This window comes from Macrotis lagotis, chromosome 8 (genome assembly GCF_037893015.1).
Source record: "Macrotis lagotis isolate mMagLag1 chromosome 8, bilby.v1.9.chrom.fasta, whole genome shotgun sequence".
NCBI classification, from domain to species: Eukaryota; Metazoa; Chordata; class Mammalia; order Peramelemorphia; family Peramelidae; genus Macrotis; species Macrotis lagotis.
Genome location: NC_133665.1, coordinates 62,636,946 through 62,657,904, shown reverse-complemented (window position 1 = coordinate 62,657,904; position 20,959 = coordinate 62,636,946). Strand labels below are relative to the sequence as shown.

Here is a 20,959-nt window from a genome sequence, read left to right as displayed (position 1 = left end):
TTTTGTCACTACTAACAAGACTTCTATAAATATTTTTGTACAAGTGATTTTTTTACCCTTTTTCATAATCTTTTCAGGATATAGACCCAGTAGTGGTATTGCTGGATCAAAGTGTATGCACATTTTTATTGCCTTTTGTGCATAAATCCAGATTGCTCTCCAGAAAGGTTGGATGAGTTCACAGCTCCACCAACAATGTATCACTGACCCAGATTTTCTGCATCCTTTCCAGCATTGATCATTGTCCTTTCTGGTCATATTGACCAGTCTGAGAAGTGTGAGGTAGTATCTCAGAGATGCTTTAATTTGCATTTCTCTCATCGGTAATGATTTAGAGCAATTTTTCATATGACTATGGATTGCTCTGATCTCCTCATCTGTAAATTGTTTTTGCATATCCTTTTACCATTTGTCAATTGGGGAATGGCTTTTATATTTGAAAAATTTGACTCAGTTCCCAGAGGTATTCTTGATACTTTCCTCCTTTATTCCTTATATTTTTCTCCACCCCAACTCCAGTACTTTTTCCTGGGCGGACATTCCCTTCACTTATCCCAAACTGATTCACAAAAACAACACCTGGAACTTTTTGTCTTACAGGATTAAAAAAGTGTGGTGGGATCAGATCCCCAACCCAGCCCATAGTCACTTAACTGCCATCATTATTCAGAACCACCAGGTAAGTGAATCTGAAGATGTCCCATGACTGCCCATATTAGCTCAGTCTCAATTCTCTATCAAAGATAGCAGTATTTTGGCATGTGTGTGTGATTTAATTTCTTCCCCAGGAGATTTATTTACCTTCATATTAATATGTTTTGCTTAAGCCAATACTAAAATCCATCATCAACTAGTGATCTATATGCCAACTTTCTTTTCTCCATAAAATCTTTATGAGAATGACCTATTCACATGTGGAGGGTATCACTGATAAAATACTAGTAAGGAACAGAAAGTGGGCTTTCATAAACATTCTTTTATGGCAGATCATTTCTTTACAATTCTATAACTAAATTGAAAAATATAAGTGTATTTATTGTTTGATGATTTTTTAAAGTACTGATTTGGGGAGAACTGTAGTTGTTTAGGTAAAGGGTGGATCTCTGAGGATGCTTGTTGCTGCCTGGGCAGGGGCAATTATGATATTGGAGGGAGGTGAGACCCAAAGCAGGATTGGCTTGAGGAAGTGAAAGAATTGCTACAACAAATTTAGAGAAGCAAATTCCCAGTGACTTCCTAAAGCAGGTGACAGGGACACCTGTCAGAGTAAATTTAAATTCTAGGGCAGATTACCAAGATGTCACAGCTTGCCTGGTTAGCTACATGAATATAGCTCTGGAGCAAAGAGAAGAATAACTAAAGAATAAGAATAGGGATGCATTTATTTGAGGAAACAATGACCCCTTATCCATGGATCCCAGATTAAGAACTTTAGATGACCTCTAGGAACTGTTTTAATAGCCTGTCAGATCAATTCTCACCTCCCTCTTTGCTACCACTAAATGCTTTTGTATTGTGGTGTTTTAAGTGCCCCTTGGACAGCAAGGAATTCAAATTAGTCAGTATTTAAAGAAATTAATGCAGACTGTTCACTGAAAGTCAAATACTGAAGTTGAAACATAAATACTTTGGCCACACAAGGAGAAGATAGGATTCATTGGAAAAAAACTGTGATTTTGGAAAAATTGAAAGCAAAAGGAAAAAGGGACAGCAGATGATGAGTAGTGTCATTAAAACAACAAATAACTTGGGCAAACTTTAAGAGATAGTGGAGGATAGAAGGATAAAAGCTTTGTCCAAGAGTCAGACACTACTGAATGACAGACCAAAAGCAAAACAGTGAGCTCTCTTCAGATGTTTCATAGTTGTTTGGAGATGATTCAGGAGTCTTGAAAGATAGTGGTTTAATCCTTTACCCATGGCCATTATCACTTGGCCTGGGTATGGGATCCAAATCAGAAGGCAAGGAGAGTATAAGCCATAATTTAGGTCAGGTTTTTGAGACTTGAATTTCTATAGAAAGCCAAAAATCCAAGAAATTGAAATGGAATTGGAATTCTGATGTAGGAATATAGATTTCAAACTATGTAGATTAGTAGAAAATCAGAGGAGAAATTATAAGGAAGGTCCATGAACTGAGTCTTTATCTGAAACAACTTAACTCTCGAAGACAATGGGGATCATCCTTGAATGTGTACTGAGGTGTACACTTGGGATAGTCATAATTCATTTTTATTTTGTTGCCTCCTAAAGATCAGGCCATGGGCCTTAGACAAAGTAGTAGCACAAATTCCAGCAGGTCTTACCAAGCTGGAATGACTTTGAATACACACTTAGCACCTAACTGTGTGCCTGTCATTGGAGAGCAAGACGACTTAGGTTCAGATATTTTCATCAGAAAGTTGGCCATCAGGTAATAAATTAGTTTGACCACAAGCAACTAACAAAGACCATCTACTAAGATGTGAATGGTTTGTAATTTTCATCAGGGAAGAAAGGATCCACACTTAGAAAATTAGGCTATTGCACTAGTTCAGATGAGAGGTAATTAGAGCTGGAACAAGATTACTGGCTGTATAAGAGAAGAAGAGCTATGAGCAAAAGATGTCATGGAGATTGAAATAAGATTTTGTAATTAAATAGATATGTGAGGTAAAGGAGGATGAGGAGTCAAGAATGATGGCAAGGCTGTGAACCTGGGAGATTGGAAAGATGGGGTTACCCTTGACAACAAGAAGTTCATGAATCTCTAATCTAGGAGAGCATGAGAAAGCAGAGAGGTTTTAAAATTTGTTGTGGGCAACCTCTCCACCTTGAATTCACTGAATTTGTTATAAATGAGTGGGAAATCTTGACCCTACCTTGGTCCTAGCTGGCTTAAGGTTAACTGTGTCTATTCTATTGTTTCTTCTTTTTTTTAGCTTTCAACTTGGAGGAAACTGCCTAACGCAAAAGAGAGGAAAAATTTCCTGTAAGTATGTCAGCTCATTCACAAGCTAAATTGAACTGAGGAGTATATCTAATGGAAATCAGGAGCAGATCCAGTCAAACAAATTGCCTCTGGGCAAATAGTGGGTGGGGGGGAGAAGGAAACAAGCATTTATTAAACATTGTTATATATAAGACTGCTAAGAACTTTAAAAACATTATTTCATTTCATCCTCAAAATAGCTTTGTGAGGTAAGTCTCACCCTCATTTTACATTGGAGGAAGGGCAAGGGATGAAGTGTCAGGTTTGGAATTAGGAAGAGTTCAAATCTGAACTCAAATACTAAATGTGTGACCCTGGGCAAGTCACTTAATTCTTTCTGCTTCAGTTTTCTCATCAGTAAAATAAACTGGAGAAAGAAGTAGCAAATCACTTTAATGTCTTTGTCAAGAAAATCACAAATGGGGTCATGAAGACTTGTACCCAACTGAAAAATAACTCACCAACAACCCACTGAAGAAGACTAAGGTAGACAGAAATTAGATGACTTGCCTAGGGTCACAAATCTAGTAAATTCCTGAGGTCAAATCTGAACTCAGATCTTCCTGAATCTAGACCCAGCATACTGTCCATTGAACCACTTTCCCACCTCAATAAATAATGGAACCAGGAGTCAAAAGACCTGGGTTTGACTTATGCCTCTGTTCATTTACTAGCAAGGTGACTATGACCAAGGGAGCTAACATTCTTTAATAACAATTTGTAAAACCTATAGTTCTGTGCAAATATGACATAGTTGCAAATGTATACAGTGTTTAGAAGTTGAACAAAATTCCCCTGCATTAGCTCATCTTTTTTTTAATTTTCTCTCTAAAAAATTAGGCACTGGAAGACATGCCTTTCCAAGCTATTTCCCTGTTTGCTTAGCCACAACTCAGCAGGGAAAGAAGAGGACAACCATCTCTCTTTCCCAAGCAAAAAAGAAAACTCATCATTGGAAACCCAAAGAGCTGTCTTGGTGCCAGAGAAGACTAGTGTGGTGCAGTTGGTCGAGCTTTATGAGGCTGAGGTGGAAAGTGAGAAAGGGGATGCTGATGATGTTTCCTTCTCTCCATCCCCAGAGGACAGCGCAAGCAGTTTTATACAAAACAAAGAAGCCCTCGCAGACAAGTTTGTCCAGATGCTGTTCCTTGATCTCATAGGAGAGGAGACTTTAATACCATGTTCCAGCAAGCCATCTGGGAAATACAAGGACTTGGCAGATACAACAAAGTCACCACTTAAGGAAAACAAAGAGCCAACCCACTGCTGGGACAGCCCTGCCAGACTGAATGATGCACATATTTCTGAGAGATCTGAAACTGTCTGCCAGAGTCCTTGCATAGATCCTGCTTCTCCCATGGCCAGACAGCCCTCTGAGCCCCACGAAGAGCAGTGGCAGCTTCCTCCAGTTTCCCAAACTCAGGGTAATGGTTCAGCCTTGGATTTATCAAATGTGTGCATTTCAGAGCTACCCCAAGTTGTTGATGATAACCCTGCCTATCGAAGTTTCAGCAGTCTTCTGACCCAATCCTTGCCCAAGACTGAGGAAGAGTCGAGCCTTCCCTTAGGTCCATCCAACTTTTCATGGGAACAAAAGACCACATGTCATGGAGACCCTGTTCTACAGCATGAGGTTAGCTGTTCTGAGCATGCAAAAACCTCTTCCTCCCATGACAGTGAACTGTTTTCTTTGTTCCAGTCACAGGGAGAGAACTGGGAGGAAATGCTAAGACAGAGGATTTTCAGTCAAGGAGATGTCACTTGCCCCACCATGTTAGCAACATCGGGCTACCGGTGTTTTGACAATGCTGTAAAGCAAGGAAATGACCAGAATTATAAGGTAGCTAACTTTAATGTCCCCAAAGAATCTGGATATCGATCCTTTGCAAGTCTCCTTAATGACTCTAGGAAAGAAACCTCTCTAGAGACCTCTGGTGACGAGTCTGAGTTTGGAAAAGGGAAAGAGGGATACAGACCTTTAGAAAACCTTATTTCTTCTAGCCAAAAGGCAGTGGAAGTGACTCAGCTTCCACTATTTACTTTTGGTATGGATTTAGGAGAAACTCTTCCTCAGAAACACCAGCACAGCCCCATACCCTCCAGTTTCCTCAAGATGTACAGTCCCCAGGAGATGTTGGAGGAAAAAAAAGGAAAGTACTCTCAGTCACTGGGCTGGGATGGCACTAAGAAAGGTGAGGACACCCCTGAGGAGTCCTCAGGTAGTTCCAAGTTAGATTTTAGCAGTGGCATAGTCTATTCCACCTTGACATGTCACTTATGTGGGCACCTAAAAAGATGTCCAAGTCCAGATGGAAATTATACTCCCTTGGGCAATGCTCAGAGCACAAAATGCAACTGTATGGTTGAGATTCTAGAAGCATTGCCTCATCCTCTCATAAAAGCCACCATTTCCTCCTCTGAAAGAATGGAGAGTCCGGAGAGGAAGGTGCCAAGGACCTCTTCTGTGGAGTTTCTAGGGGAGAACTATTTGAAGGAGGACACTTCTCCAGGAATCTGTGTATCTCTCCTTCCTCAAGACTGTGAATATCCATTTGATTCCACCTCAGAGAAATGGAAAGGATCCCTTCATTTAAAGCCTAACCCTGGTGATGGACTGAGCCCAAACCAGTCCTTTAGCCCCAATGTGGCAGACTGTGAACATGAGGGGAACACCTACATTAAAGTTTCTTAGATGAGCTTTGGGGAGTTTGACAATCCTCTCAATCAACAATGAAACACACTTGATTTTAGGAATCATTGAATTTCCATTGTCTAAGAAATGTTTCCATTATGAAGACCATTACTGAAAAGAAGCCAGCATACCAGTCCTATTACCTGAATAGAAAGTGGTTTTCCCACCTGTGAACCAGACTCATGGATGACAGTCTAATTAATAACTCTTCACCAGGGAGAGCAACTTTGGGTCTCCTATCAGACAACTCTTATTTCTTGAACTCATTAAACAGTTTTCCACAGGATGAAGATATACCTGAGCAGGAATTAGGGGGCTTTATAATTCTTTTTCCACCTTCTTCTCTGTCACCTATCTTCTAATGAAATACAGGGCCTCAGCAGTCAACAGTCTAGCAGTTTTTGGTGCATTCACAGAATTCCCCTCAAAGCTGGTTACTTCTCAGGAAAAGCTTTGATCACGACCCAGGGTGGACACAGTTGGTAACTTACAAAAGAAAGTCCCTCAGCATTTTGAATGTTCATGAATCTTCTGCCATTGGGTGCTCAGAGCATTCCTTACATCTTTATTCAATTGTTTTATGACCTAATTATTAGAGAAACTGCAATTCCACCTCACCTTTTCCAGTGGACATTCATTCTATCCCCCTTCTCATTTGTCAAACCTCAACCTGGAAAAACCCCAAATGCCTTCTGAAAATCAGAGAATATTGAAGACTAGAGGCCTAAGGGAACTTTGAACATAGACTATCCAAGAAGGGTCCTTTAGAACATAGAATATTGGAGCTAGGCAGAGGCCTTTTAATCAAATCCCATTCTTTTATAGAGGAAACAAGGACCTGATCAGGAAGGTGAGGCACTTTGTCCATGCTTACCTGTAGTTCAGGGTTAGAACCAATGGGTTTCTGCCTGCAGGTCCTCTGCACTAGTCACACAGCGAGGTGGCACTGGTCTTCCAGGGGAGATACAGTAGGGAGCATTTTAATAATTACTACTTATAATAGTTAGGTTATGGAGTTCTTTAAGGTTTCCAAAGTTCTTTTCACCTCACCACATTTGTTCTTCATAGCAACTCTGTAAGATAGCTTCTAGTATTATTCCTGTTTTGTAGTTAAGGAAACTGAAGTTTAGAGGAATTAAGTGACTTCTTAGTAGAAATAACTCAAGCCTAATATCAGTTAGGAGGATTTTTAGGGCTTTCCACCAGGTTCCTGCTATATTTTGGAATTCTGAGTAGAAAAAGCCCCCAAAACTTCTCCCTATGTGAGATTAAAACAACAATAAGTTTTATACTCTGGGACTTCCACCATTAGCTATAGATAAGGAGGACATTATGTTCAACTCGCAATTACCCATTTTGTGGATTATCCAAGCCTTTTCTGTCTTTTGGATGTTGCCCTCCATGGGTAGGAGACTGAAATGAGGGGCCGGACTTGGCTCCTGTTGAGTAACAGGTAATTTCAATGAAAGAAAGCATTTATTGAGAGTTATATGCTAAGCCAGGAAGCTAGGTGTCTTAGAGGATAGAACACTGGATCTGGAATTAGGAAAAACTAGTCTCAGACACTTGCTAGACCCTGGGTAAATAACTTAATCTCCATTTGCCTTAATCTTTTGGGGAAGGAAATGGCAAATCATTCTAATATCTTTGCCAAGAAAACATCATGGACAAACAGGATCATGAAGAATTGACTAAACAATAAATATGATAAGTAGAAACATGGTAAAAATAATAGTCCCTGTTTTCGCGGAGCTTACATTCTATTGGGCATGGGTGATAGCATATTCAGTTAGCACCAGTTCAACCTTCATCATTCCCTGTACCAGGGTAAATACCAGAGCCAGCAATGGTTGGTTCCATAACTTCCTCTCCTAGCAAATACCTCAGCATTTTGGTTAGTGTGGAAATTATTGTGATTTGAGGCAGGTGAGATGGTTCTTGATACAGCCACTCTCACTTTGACCTCTCTAGTATTCTAACTACATGATTTAGAAATCAAGGCTAGGAGAAGTTTGAGAAGGTGAGAGGAATGTTCTGGAACTTCCAGAGATATTGTACTATATAAATATTTGTATTTGCTATAAAGATTCTTTTTATTGAAAGGTGTTGTGTAAGTGTGTGTGTGTGTACACATGTTCAATGTGTAGATCAAAACTGGGAGGGTAGGGAAAGGGCAGTGATTTAACATGTCTGCTGTTTTCTTTAAATAAATTCATTTTAATTCAACAAGTCTAGATTTGTTAACTACTATTTGTTCAATAAGGAAACCTTTATTGAATACCTCCTCCATTTGAAGACCCTTGTGGGATGGAGGAGGTTGGATCTATGAATAAATACATAAGACAGCCTCCCTTCGAGAAATCATAGCCTCAAATGTTTTAGAGTTGGAAGAATAATCTAATTCAGCCCCTTCATTTTACAGAAGAGAAATGAGGCTGCCTAGTGTTTAAATGATTTGCCCAAGATAACAGCAGAAATGAAATTTGAACCCAGGATCTCTGATTACAAAGCCTGTACTCTTTCCAGTGTAATACAACATTCCTCAAAATAATGTATAAACCTCTTTACTATATGTAGTGCAGGAGGTTTTCTCCTATCCTACTGGATCTCCCAGTTGTAGGGCAGGAATTCTGAAGGTTTTTCCTCCTTTCTACAGGTTCTTTAATTCAGAGACTAAAGGAATGTTGTGGAGGCATGGAGAGGACATTTTATTGTACAGCCTTGACAATGGGAGGTTACAGGGTCAAGTCCATCCATAAATCATTTTGCTTGTCCACTAGACCTAAATCAGCAAAGTCTGCCCACTAGCCTGGGCATTTATAAGGCCATAGAACAAAGCCAGCATCAGTTCAACTTTGAGGGTTACATATGTATCACAAAGATAAACAATGATGTGTAATTGGGACCATATCTAAGCCTATATTTGAGTTTTATATGTGGTCAAGCTCCAAAACTATGACCAAGGGAAATTCATATTCACATCTAGCCAAATGACTTGCATTACACTATAACATAAAAATAACTTAAATTTAGGGTTTGCAAAGGGCTTTACATATATTATCTCATTTGATCTTCACAATAACCCTATATAATAGTGGTGCTATTTTCACCTCCATTTTATAGGAGAGGAAGCGGAAACTCAGAGAAATTGGGTTATTTGAACAAGGTCATATTTTTAAGTGTCTAAGGGTATTTAAACCCTGGTTTAATTGACTCCTAAGTTTAGCAGTAAGACCATTAATAAGCATTTATTAAATGCTTTCACTGTGCCAGACACTGTGTTAAATACTGGTTTAGTGTTTAAAAGGAAAATAAGGTCCATAGTCTCAAGGAGTACAGTCTATTGGGGAAAACAGCATGCAAACAACCATATACAAGAATGCTAGATGATAGAGGCTAAGAAAGAAAAGATCAGAATTAAAAAAGGATCAGGAAAGGCTTTCTGGAGAAGGTGGTGGAATGCTAATGCAACATTTCCTCATCAAATATGTTGTATCTGAGTGAGCAAACAAGACACCATGGGAAGATATAGAAAGCCCTACTCTCTGAAATGTGGAGAAGACAAAGAAGCAAAAGATAGTCCCTCTCCTCATATGCAGAATGTGTCAAAAGCCATAGGGTAAGGACCATAGGGTGTACCTCTTAAGAGAATGGAGTTTCAAAGCATGGAGAGATCACTGCTGATGATGGAGATCAAGGAAAGGTATCAAGGACCTGGTGACATCTGAGGTCAACTCTGAAGGATGAGTAGGATTTCATTGGACAGAGAGAGGGAAAAGAACATTAGAAGAACCGGCATGGAACATCATTGTGGTATTTGGAACAGAACATTACAATTTTTGGTGGGGAGGCACTTATCATCCCAGCCCTGGGAAAATGCTGAAGCATTACTTGAGTTGTAAACACATGGACCAGACCACAACCAGGAAACATCCTAAAACAGGTAGGAGGGAGCACCAAACCCCTAGTCCTCCAGAGGATTTCAAACTAAGTCTCCCATTTTTTGTGATCCTCAGTTTACAAGTTCACAAGTTGAACCCCATTCCACCCCCCCAAATAGATCAGGTCCCTTGGCTCTTTAACAGTGTAGAGAAGGTTCCTTGCACTAAGAATATCATTCCTAGATTTGGGAACAGCTGAGATGGGAGCCTGTGGGAGCCTATGCTTCCTAGGGCCATTCAGAGGCAGTAAACTTGTCTCCAGTCATCCTTCAATAAAGTTTATATAAGTCAGATACCCATGAATGAGTAATTTCTATGTGCCAAATCACTGAAATATTCTGCATTCATTAGGCTCTACTTAAGCAGGCATATTTAGGGTGGTTGGATAGCACAATTTGTCTAAATTTAGCAGCAAGAGACAAGATTTGAAAGGTAGATTTTTCATTGGAGTGTGAAAAGCCTTGAGTGCCAGACTGAGTTTAAACTTCATGAAAAATATTTTTGGAGATAATAAGCACAATAGTGACAATGAAATTTCAATTCAATAACTATTTTAAAAATATTTGAGGCAATGGGGTTAAGTGACTTGTCCAAGGTCACACAACTAGGCAATTATTAAGTGTCTGAGGTCAAATTTGAATTCCGGTCCTCCTAACTTCAGAGCTGGTGCTCTATCCACTGTGCTACCTAGCTGCCCCTTGATTTTACAACTATTAAGTATATACAATATGAAAAGTACTTAGTGGCAGATTACAGACATTCTGTTAATTTCAATGATCTAGGTCTGGATAACATCTCCTGGATAATTCAATCAATCAATAAACATTCATTTACATATTTATGTACCAGTTACTGTTAGCTCTTGGGGATACAAAGACAAGTTAGATATTCCCTGTCCTCATTGCACTTACATTCTAACAGAGCAGATAATATGTATGCATATAAATGTTTATAGACTATTTTAAACATTAGTGCTAGGCAGCTTGGGGAGAGTGAATACTACCAGCTAATGGGGGGGGGGGGAACATCTTCATGCAAAAGATAGCATGTCAAACTACTGACAGAAGCACCCTGCTATTCTTCCCTCAGATGCAATGCAAAACAGAACTGCCATGGACACTATGGAATAGGTAATATGTATAATATATTTTTTTAAGTGTGATTTTGCTAACAACCAGAGGAATGAATAATAAGAGTACTACTCATCTTTTTTTCTAGGAGGTGTGGAGTAAACCCTTACCAATGGTCAAGAGGGGAAAAAATAGCATATTTGTATACCAGATTGAATTTTTTTCCCCTTTGAGATACAGATGGGATTTGTTTTCTTGTCTTGGGAAGAGATGGAGACACTAGACTGTTAAGGAAAACTAAGTGCAGGGAGCTAATTTTCAAGATTAGCATCGCTTGACTTTGGGAGACAGGGCATTAGATCATGGTGGGTAATGTGGTCACTCCTGAAAGAGATTTCCTAGCAACCATTGGATCAGGAACGGGGGAGCAGAGAACTACAAAATAAGCCTGGAGTGTAGTTGCAATCTGCTATCAGAGACTGTGGGAAGTCCTGCTCTTGAGACAAATTCCAAAGTTCCAAGGGCTGCCAGCTACATTGGAGTGTGGAACAGAAGGTAGAGAGATAAGTCTCTCTTCCATATCTCTCTTGCTCACTTTGTAAACCTCAAGTTCTCATACCTGCCATGTTTAAATTTAAGAATCACTGCCTTAGATCAACATTGACTCTGGTTCAGTGAGGTTTTCCTTCTTGGCCAACCATCTAAAGTGACATAAGACCAGGCCCATAAAAAGGTTCCCTTATTGTTAATTACTTAATAAATCAATATTCTGGTTTTTGAATAATTATGCAGCAAGTAAGAAATGAACTGGGTATGGATTGGACTGATAAATTCAAGTGGTACCCATGATGTTTGCCATCATGCTGCCAGTTCCAAATATGAGCTATTATTATTCTATGATTTCATTATGGCAAAGATAGGAAAGGGGTTGGTGGCAGTCAACAAAGGGGGCCTTTTCTCTTTTTTTCTCAGCTTGAGAGGGAATAAGGAGATTGTCAGTCAATCTCCTATCAGTCAAACATTTATTAAGTGCTTCCTATACATCTGGGGGCACCTAGGTGGCTCAGTGGATTAGAATGCTAGACTTGGAGGCAGAAAGTCCTGAATTCAAATCTAGCCTCTGAATACTTACTAACTGTGTGTCTGTGCACAAAGTCACTTAATCTTGTTTGCCTCAGTTTCCTCATCTATAAAATGAACTGGAGAAGGAAATGTCAAAACCACTCCAGTAACTTTGCCAAGAAAACCCCAAATGGACTCACAAAGAGTCAGACATGACTGAAAAATAACAATAAAGCAAATACTAGATATAGCAGTTGGACAAGAGAATAAAATCAAAAGTATAAACATTAGCAAACAAGAGACCAAATTATCCTTTTTATAGATGTTATGATGATGCACACAGAAAACCACAGAGAATCAATAAAGAAATTCATTGAGACAGAAGTAGCTAAAGTATATGTTCAGGATACAAAATAATCCACAAAAATTCAATGCTTTCCATTTCCATGTAGTACTAATGAAAACCAGGAAGAAATGTACATATAGTTCATTTCCTTTTAGTCTTTTGTGTCTTTTGGAATATACAGATCTAGTAGTATTGCTAGAACAAAGAGTATGCATGATTTCATCGCCCTTTGGGTATGGTTCCAAAATGCTCTATAGAATGGCTGACTCATGTCACAACTCAATGAACAGTACATTATTGTCTCATTTTTTCCACCTCCCCTCCAATATTTGTAATTTTCCTTTAGCAAATCAAATAGGTATGAGGTAGTACCTCAGAATTTTTTAAATTTGCATTTCTTCAATCAATAGTGAGTTAAAGTGTTTTGTCATATGGATATGGATAGCTTTGATTACTTCATCTGAAAATTATTGATACCTTTTGATCATTTAATAATTGGGGAATGGCTCTTATTTTTACAAATTTGACTCAGTTCTCTATATGAGGTTTTTATAAGAGAAATTTGCTTCAAAACTTTTTTCATGGTTAATATTGCTAACTATATCTCCTTTCATCCTATTTATCCCCCTGTTTATTCTATTCTCTCTCTTCTTTCACCTTGTACCTCTTCAAGTGCTTTACTACTAATTACCTCCTCCCCCAATCTGTTCTCCCTTCTATCAACCCCTCTCCTTTTCTTATCCTCCCTTTCCCTCCTATTTTCCTGCCAGGTAAGAAAGGTTTCTATACCAAATTGATTATGTCTATTATTCCCTCTTTGAGCCAGTTCTGATAACAGTAAGGTTCACTCACTCCCACTCCCCTCCCCTCCTCTTAAAGCTTTTTCTTTTCTCTTTTATGCAAGATAATTTACCCCATTCTATCTCTCCTTTCTCTCAGTATATTCATCTTACCCCTTAAATTTATTTTTTTAGATATCATCCCTTCATATTCAGCCCACTCCTCTGCCCTCTTTATATATTCACTCCTATCTTCCCTAATAATTTTTCTTGGAGGCTTTGGATACAGTAATTTTGACTTTGTTCTCTTCTTCTGACTATATGTTTTGAATTTCCTTATCAGCATAGTAATTTTCTTTGGTTGGAATTGTTTTCCATTTTTTCACTTTCAGCCTATTACTTGATTTTAACTCTGTGTTAAAGAAGGGTTCTGCTTCCAATGTGGAAGGAGTTCAGTTCCAAGCTTCAGGGTGTTTTACAGCTGTTTTCAGAGATATATCTAGGGATCTGTAAGTTTTTAGTTCTTCCACAGTGGCATGAACTAGGGAGAGATGTGTTTACTATTCTCCTGGCCAATGGTCTTCTCCATGAATGACCACAAGCCCACTTCCTGCAAGCTCTGGTGAGTCAGTGTTTTTCTTGGCCCTGTAACTGCCAACCAAGACTATAAGCAGGATCCAAGTATGGGCAAAGCAACAGTCTTGTTTCAGGGTCAGCAAAGAGTATTGAGGTAATCTCCCTCTAACTAGTTGTTCTATCCCTTACCATTTGTGGGTTGAAAGCTCTAAAAGCAGTGGCTGCCACTGCTGTTTCAGTGACTCCCAAGGCCTGCTTCTGTTTTGTTGGGTTCAGACCTGTGCTGGCACAACTTATACTGAACTCTACTACATTCTAACCCAGGTACACAGATCTTTCCTGCCAACCTCCTAGGTTGTTTTGGACTGAAAAATCATTTAATTTCATCTTTTTTGTGGATTCTACCACTCTAGAATTTTTCTAGGGTTATTTTTTAAAAGATATTTGAAGGGGTTTGGGGGAGAGTTCAGGAAAGTCCCTGCCTTTACTCTGCCATCTTGATTCTGCCTCTGAGATAGGTCTTTTGAAAAATCCCTACAATGAACCCAAGTGCTAGACCACATAGGAAAGAAATAATGGAAGGAAGGAAGGAAGGAAGGAAGGAAGGAAGGAAGGAAGGAAGAAAGGAAGGGGAAAAGTGAAAAAGAAATCCCATTTATGCAGCAATTTGGTCATTATAAACATTTCCCTCACAGCAGTCCTGGGGGGTAGAAAATGAAAATATTATTATTCCCATTTTCCAGAGGGGGAAGTTGACACTCCCAGAAGGAAAGAGATATTTATAGCCTTAGATCTCCTGTGGTTTCTACCATAACAAACTGTCTCTCAATAGCCCTTCCCTTCTGGGGTGATTTGATAACTATCATTGCATTTCAAGGAGTTCAAAGCTCATTTGCATAAAACTTATTTCTTTGGTGAGATCAATCCTTAAAGTTCAATTTTAACATCTGTTAGAAGAGATCTTGAGAAAAGAGAGATCTCAGTCTTCTGGCTTCCAACATGGATGTATTGACTGATTTCTCTTCAGGTCCCTGAAGGGAAAGAAAACTTCTAGGAGCTAGTATCTCAATCGTGTCAACTGTCCCTGATTCCAAACTGTGCTACTTTTATAGACAAGAATAAACAGTTTCTGTGTAAGACAAGACAATCCTGATACACATGGTACATATAAAAATGGTACATATTTTTCAATGAGGAAATGAGATTAGTGTCTCCTCAAATCCTCCTTTATTATGATATCATAGGGAGATGGGATTAGAATTCAAAAGATGGGATTAGTGCTCTGGCAAACCATCCTCCTCCTAGGATCACTCAGACCCAGCAGAGACTAGCTTTGTACAAAATCAATCTCTGATTTGAAGCCTTTGATATTTTGGCAGTCACCAAAAATTTAACAATCTACTCTCTTGAGCCAGTTTTGAATTGGTTCCAACATACCCCTAGTTAAAATCCACCAAAGATAAACCAAAGTCCTTAGGAGAAGAGAGGAAAAAAACTTCATATGTTAGACTAATTGAAGACTTATTCACGAGAAATCAAACAAGATTGAAAAAGAAGAAAATGATGTCACAGGTCAAATATCAAGTTGAGAAAAGGAAAATCAAAAGGCCAGGGTTTCTGAATTCATCAACTTTTCATACTCTACTTTTCTCAACTTCTGGGAGTTCATGTTAACCATCCTCTGCCTCCACCCACTTTCCTTCAGCCTGATGGCAGCAGCAGCTGATTCAGTTAAGGTCTCCTATTTCCATAAGAGAATGATAGATAGTCTCCCATAATTAAATAGGAGCTAAGGTACCAATTTATGAATCTGCTGAAAGGTCAGAGGAGAAGGAAAGCTTCAGCTGAGACCCCATGGACCTTGTTCTGAATAATTTCTGAGCACCTTATATATTTATTTTGTGTATAGCTTGTATTACCTTCTTTCTTGGACTAGTGATTCAATGCTTTAAAATTTGTAAAGCACTTTCCTCACAAAAATGGGTAATATAAATATTGTTATAATCATTTCATAGATGAGAGACAGAGGAGAGACAGACAGACAGATGGACAGACACAGAGACAGAAACAGAAAGAGACCCTATCGATGGGATTTCTGTCTAGCTGTGTCTTTTCCCTTCCTCAGTGGATTTCAACTTCCCTAATCCCCCAAAGACCAGTTCTCTGTCTGGGTTCATTTAAAATATGAATTTAAGACAATGAATTAGATACCTAAAGGTAATGTAGGCTATTATCTATCAATTACATGTTTTTTATTATAATCAGGCCCTTCAATGACATCACACAGATTTGTAAATCTGCTCTGTTACCTGCCTGCCTGTCATCCTCCATACTTTAGTAGATATCTTCATAAACTATTATAGCCAAAAAATAAAAAAATGACCAGGTTATTAACCTGCCAGTGTTACTCTTACTCCCCTTCAAATAGAGCTTTTAAATTTAAAGAAAGTCAGATTCCATAGCTAGACACAGACTCAAAACCACTTCAGCCTGGGAACCATCTAACCATGTTTATGCTTTGATAGCTATTCTTTGAGGTCACCTCCATAAAACAATGAGCAATCAGAAGATAAATTTAGTAAAAGAAAGAGTTGAAGAATACTTTGGGAACTTGAGGTAGTCTACAGAGAAAAAATTTTGTTTTGTGTCTTTTTTGGAAAGTCCCAAACCACTGATGTAAATGGAACTCTGTCTGGGAATATACCACTTTTCTCTGGGGAATTAACCCAGGATGACCTGGATGGTAGGAGGGTAGATGTGAACTTGGGAAGGTGTTCACTCATAACACATTCATGAATTTTAAAGGTCTCACTCTTTTTTCACTTAGGGCTGCTCTATTTTTAAAATCTGTGGTTTTAGCTGCCATTAGGTTGTTTGGTCAGCTGAAGAATACGTGTGTGTCATAGAAAATTGTCATTGGCTTTAAAGGTCCTCTGTAACAGATCTGATTTTTCTCTTTTGTCACTAGGCTAGTTACTGAGTGTCCCTGAGCTCAACTTTCTCCCCCAGCCCAGATTCTTGGAATTGCCCCTAGCTTTCCTAAGAAGGTGGATTCTTGAGTTTAGTCCTAAATTCCCTTTGCCTTAAGTCTTTTGTTGTCCTTATCCATAGTATATTTTGGTAGGGATCATGAAGTCTTGCTCAGATCTGAACCATCTCAATTTTGGGTTTGGTTTTTTTTTTTTGCATGGCAATGAGGTCAATTAAGTGACATGCCCAAAGTCACACAGCTAGGTAATTATTAAGTATCTGAGGTCAGATTTGAACTCATGTTCTCCTGACTCCAGGACCAGTGCTCTATCCACGGTGCCACCTAGCTGCCTCCATCATCTTATTTTTGATATTTGAGTGCAGAAAGGAAGTGTTCCTCATAAAGGAATTCAGGAAAGCAACAAGAAGTCCTTAATTTCTAATTATCCTAATTTTTTCCCTATTGTTTGACAAACCTATACACTTCTGTCCTTGGAAATCACAGAATTTCAGTGTAAAAGATGCAGTCCCATTGGAGGATATATTTTGATCCCATAGCTGATGAAACAATACATGCCTATAGGACATATGTAAACCCATATGCCTCTCCTTGCCCCAAAATGAGGCTCTGCTTAAAAGAGGATTGATTGGTCAGCAGGAAATGATTATAGTAATCTGCTAGAGTTTATCTGGGATAAAAACTCTCTTCGATAAAAATTGTTGGGAAAATTGGAAGTTAGTGTGGGAGAAATTTGGATTAGATCACATCTTATACCAAGATAAGATCAAAATGGATACAGGATTTAGACATAAAAGACAATATTATAAGCAAACTAGGAGATCAAAGAATGGTTTACTTGTCAGATCTATGGAAAGGGAAGTAGTTTATGACCAAGGAAGAGATGGAGAACATCATTAAAAACAAACTAGATAATTTTAATTACATTAAATTAAAAAGCTTTTGCACAAACAAAACCACTGTAACCAAGATCAAAAGAAATGTAGTAAATTGGGAGACAATTTTTATAACTAGTATTTCTGACAAAGGACTCATTTCTAAAATATGTAGAGAACTGAATCAAATTTATAAAAAAAAAAACAAGCCATTCCCCAATTGACAAATGGTTAAAGGATATGCAGAGGCAATTTACAGATGAAGAAATCAAAGTGATCCATAGTTATAGAAAATTGCTCTAAATCATCACTGATTAGAGAAATGCAAATAAAAGCATCTCTTGAGGTGCCACTTCACACCTCTCAGATTGACCAATATGACAGAAAGGACAACAATCAATGTTGGAAGGGATAAGGGTAATCTGGGACACTAATACATTGTTGGTGGAGCTGTGAACTCATCCAACCTTTCTGGAGAACAATTTGGAATTACACCCAAAGGGCAATAAAATGTGCATACCCTTTGAACCAGCAATGCCACTACTGGGCTTATACCCTGAAGAGATCATGAAAAAGGGTAAAAATATCACTTGTACAAAAATATTCATAGCAGCCCTGTTTGTGGTGGCAAAGAATTGAAAATTGAGTGTATGTCCATCAATTGGGGAATGGTTGAACAAATTGTGGTATAAGTACATTATGGAACACTATTGTTCTATTAGAAACGAGGAGGGATGGGATTTCAGAGAAGCCTGGAAAGACTTACATGAACTGATGCTGAGTGAGATGAGAAGAACCAGAAGAACATTGTAAACTCTAACAGCAACATGGCTTGATGACCAACCTTAATGGACTTGCTCATTTCATCAGTGCAATGAGAAGGGACAATTTTAGAGTATCTGTGATGGAGGGAAAAAAAAGTTCTTATGTATTATGTAAGTTTACTATCTCTTATATATTTTTTTCCTTAAGGATATGATTTTTCTCTCAACACATTCAATTTTGATCAATGTATAGCATGGAAACAATGTAAAGATTATCAGATTGCCTTCTGTGGGGGTGGGGGTGGGGGTGGGGGTGGGGAAAGGGAAGGAGGGTGGGAGAAATATGGTAAAATTAAAAATAAAATAAAAGAGGATTGACCATTGGGCCAAGAAGTACTAGCCATTAAATAGAACTTAAAAGGGATGACCCCCCAGTCTGGTACTGTCTTCCTACCTACTGAGCATGTGGGAACTCCAGCAGTCTCTTTTAGACTCCTGGCAAGGGGAAGAAGGGTCTCTTGTCTTTTGCCCCCTCCTCCACCCCTGCCATAATCCAAACTGCTTAGATGAGCCTTTACTTTGACCTCAGGCTCTTGACTGCCTCTTCTGCTTTATGTTTTTTCTTCCCTGAGCAAAGGTTAATGAATAGATCCTGAAATCGATATTTCTGACCTTGAAATATACTTGTGAGTTTGAAGTGTTAGGAACTCTTAGGTTGCTCAGTCATAGCTGAATAAGAGTTTTCTACAAACATACCCTTTCCAGAGAAGTTGACCTCCAAGTTCTTTCATGTTATGCACTCTCTTGCCAGGAGATATGATCTGGTCTTGATGAGTTGTTTGAACAGCAATGAGTCAAAGTGAAGGTGAAATGCCTATTCAGCAATTCCACTAAATGCCTCATGTTTTAATGTTTAACTATCAACCACTTGGGAGAGTGTGTTATAGGAATTATGAGTTACTATTTCACATTTAAAATTTTTGTCAATGTATATGTAGTAGGGGCTTGCCTGGGCACAACTAGATTTCCTAACATGGAGACTCTCCACATTCCAAAAGAAACTTTGCCACTGAGATATAGAGGTAGAAGACATAAGATCTAAGGCCACTGAAAAGTGAAAGAATTAGAGCACCCTCTTTGGAATTTTAAAACTTCTCAGGATTTTATTATGAAATATAGCAAAGTAAACAAGTTATAAAAAATACTTTTCCTCCCAAAGGGTCAACAAGTACTTTAGGACAGGGTAAATAACAAAAGGCTAGGCAGGGTTGCTTGAAAGACAGAGAGAGAGGGAGATAAAGGATAAAGAGAGGCAGGGATAAAGACAGTCAGAGAGAGCTGAGCTGACTGGGTGAGAGAGAGAGAGAGAGAGAGAGAGAGAGAGAGAGAGAGAGAGAGGCAGAGGGAGAGATAGAGAAAAGAGCAGGCAGCCATGAGGCTTGGCTTAGTCTGGCCACATGACATGGGGATGGCCCAAGGTGCTTCATGTGGCTGAAGAAAAAGTATGAGAAAAACCCATTCTTTTGGATAGAAGTTAGAGTCAAAGAGGAAGAAAAAGAAAAATAGGGGGCAGTACTTCCTGTTTAATGCCCTTCTACAATAGTTTGGACAAGGGGTGGCACTTGGGGAGTTGTCTTGCACCTTGGGCCAGGTATCTTCCAATGACAAGCTATGTACTGGTCTTTCCTGTCCCAAGTAAAACATGTCATTTCCTATCATGCCAGCATCTATGGCCAAGGTTACTGAAGGGGGAAATGGAGGACAGGATAAAACAACAGGGGTCAACATCTCAGGAACAAACAACCTTCCACAATTAACAAGATTTTAATAGCATTAAAGCTACATTCTTTTTTCTTTTCTACCACACAGCAACTTAATTTTTTTTAAATTTATTGTTATTAAAGATATTATTTGAGTTTTGCAATTTTCCCCCATCTTACTTCCCTCCCCCACCCCCCACAGAAAGCAATCTGTCAGTCTTTACTTTGTTTCCATGTTGTACCTTGATCCAAATTGAGTGTGATGAGAGAGAAATCATATACTTAAAGAAGAGACAAGAAGTCTAAGAGGTAACAAGATCAGACAATAAATATCTGTTTTTTCCTAAATTAAAGGGAATAGTCCTTGAACTTTGTTCAAGCTCCACATCTCCTTATCTGGATACAGATGACACTCTCCTTTGCAGACAGCTCAAAATTGTTCCCAATTGTTGCACTGATGGAATGAGCTAGTCCTTCAAGGTTGATCGTTACCCCCATGTTGCTGTTAGGGTATACAGTGTTTTTCTGGTTCTGCTCATCTCACTCAGCATCAGTCCATGCAAATCTCTCCAGGCTTCCCTGAAATCCCATCCCTCCTGGTTTCTAATAGAACAATAGTGTTTCATGACATACATATACCACAGTTTGCTAAAGCCATTCCACAATTGAAGGACATTTACTTGATTTCCAATTCTTTGCCACCACAAACAGGGCTGCTATAAATATTTTTGTACAAGTAATGTTTTTTACCCTTTTTCTTCATCTCTTCAGGATATAGATCCAGTAGTGGTATTGCTGGGTCAAAGGGTATGCACATTTTTGTTGCCCTTTGGGCGTAGTTCCAAATAGCTCTCCAGAAAGGTTGGATGAGTTCACAGCTCCACCAACAGTGTAATAGTGTCCCAGATTTCCCACAACCCTTCCAACAATGATCATTATCCTTTCTGGTCATATTGCCCAATCTGAGAGGTGTGAGGTGGTACCTCAGAAAAGCTTTAATTTGCATTTCTCTAATAATTAATGATTTAGAGCATTTTTTCATATGGCTATGGATTGCTTTGATCTCCTTATCTGTAAATTGCCTTTGCATATCCTTTGACCATTTGTCAATTGGGGAATGGCTTTTTGTTTTAA

The 20,959-nt window shown here is 38.8% G+C and overlaps 1 protein-coding gene across 5 annotated transcripts in view; it reads left to right on the top strand.

Annotated features, from left to right (window-relative positions):
• Nucleotides 1-18,334, top strand: part of IL4R (interleukin 4 receptor) — a 59,725-nt gene extending 41,391 nt beyond the window's left edge. For 2 of the 5 annotated variants that reach the window (XM_074197398.1, XM_074197394.1), the window contains exons 8-11: nt 601-679; nt 2,922-2,971; nt 3,812-9,606; nt 10,694-18,333. In XM_074197398.1, the coding sequence (XP_074053499.1) occupies nt 601-679; nt 2,922-2,971; nt 3,812-5,663 (1,981 nt within the window). In that variant the 3' untranslated portion in view covers nt 5,664-9,606; nt 10,694-18,333. Of the gene's footprint in view, nt 1-600; nt 680-2,921; nt 2,972-3,811; nt 10,617-10,693 lie in introns of those variants that run through there. The other 3 variants (XM_074197396.1, XM_074197397.1, XM_074197395.1) reach the window with 3 other exon arrangements.
• Nucleotides 18,335-20,959: the final 2,625 nt, after the last annotated feature.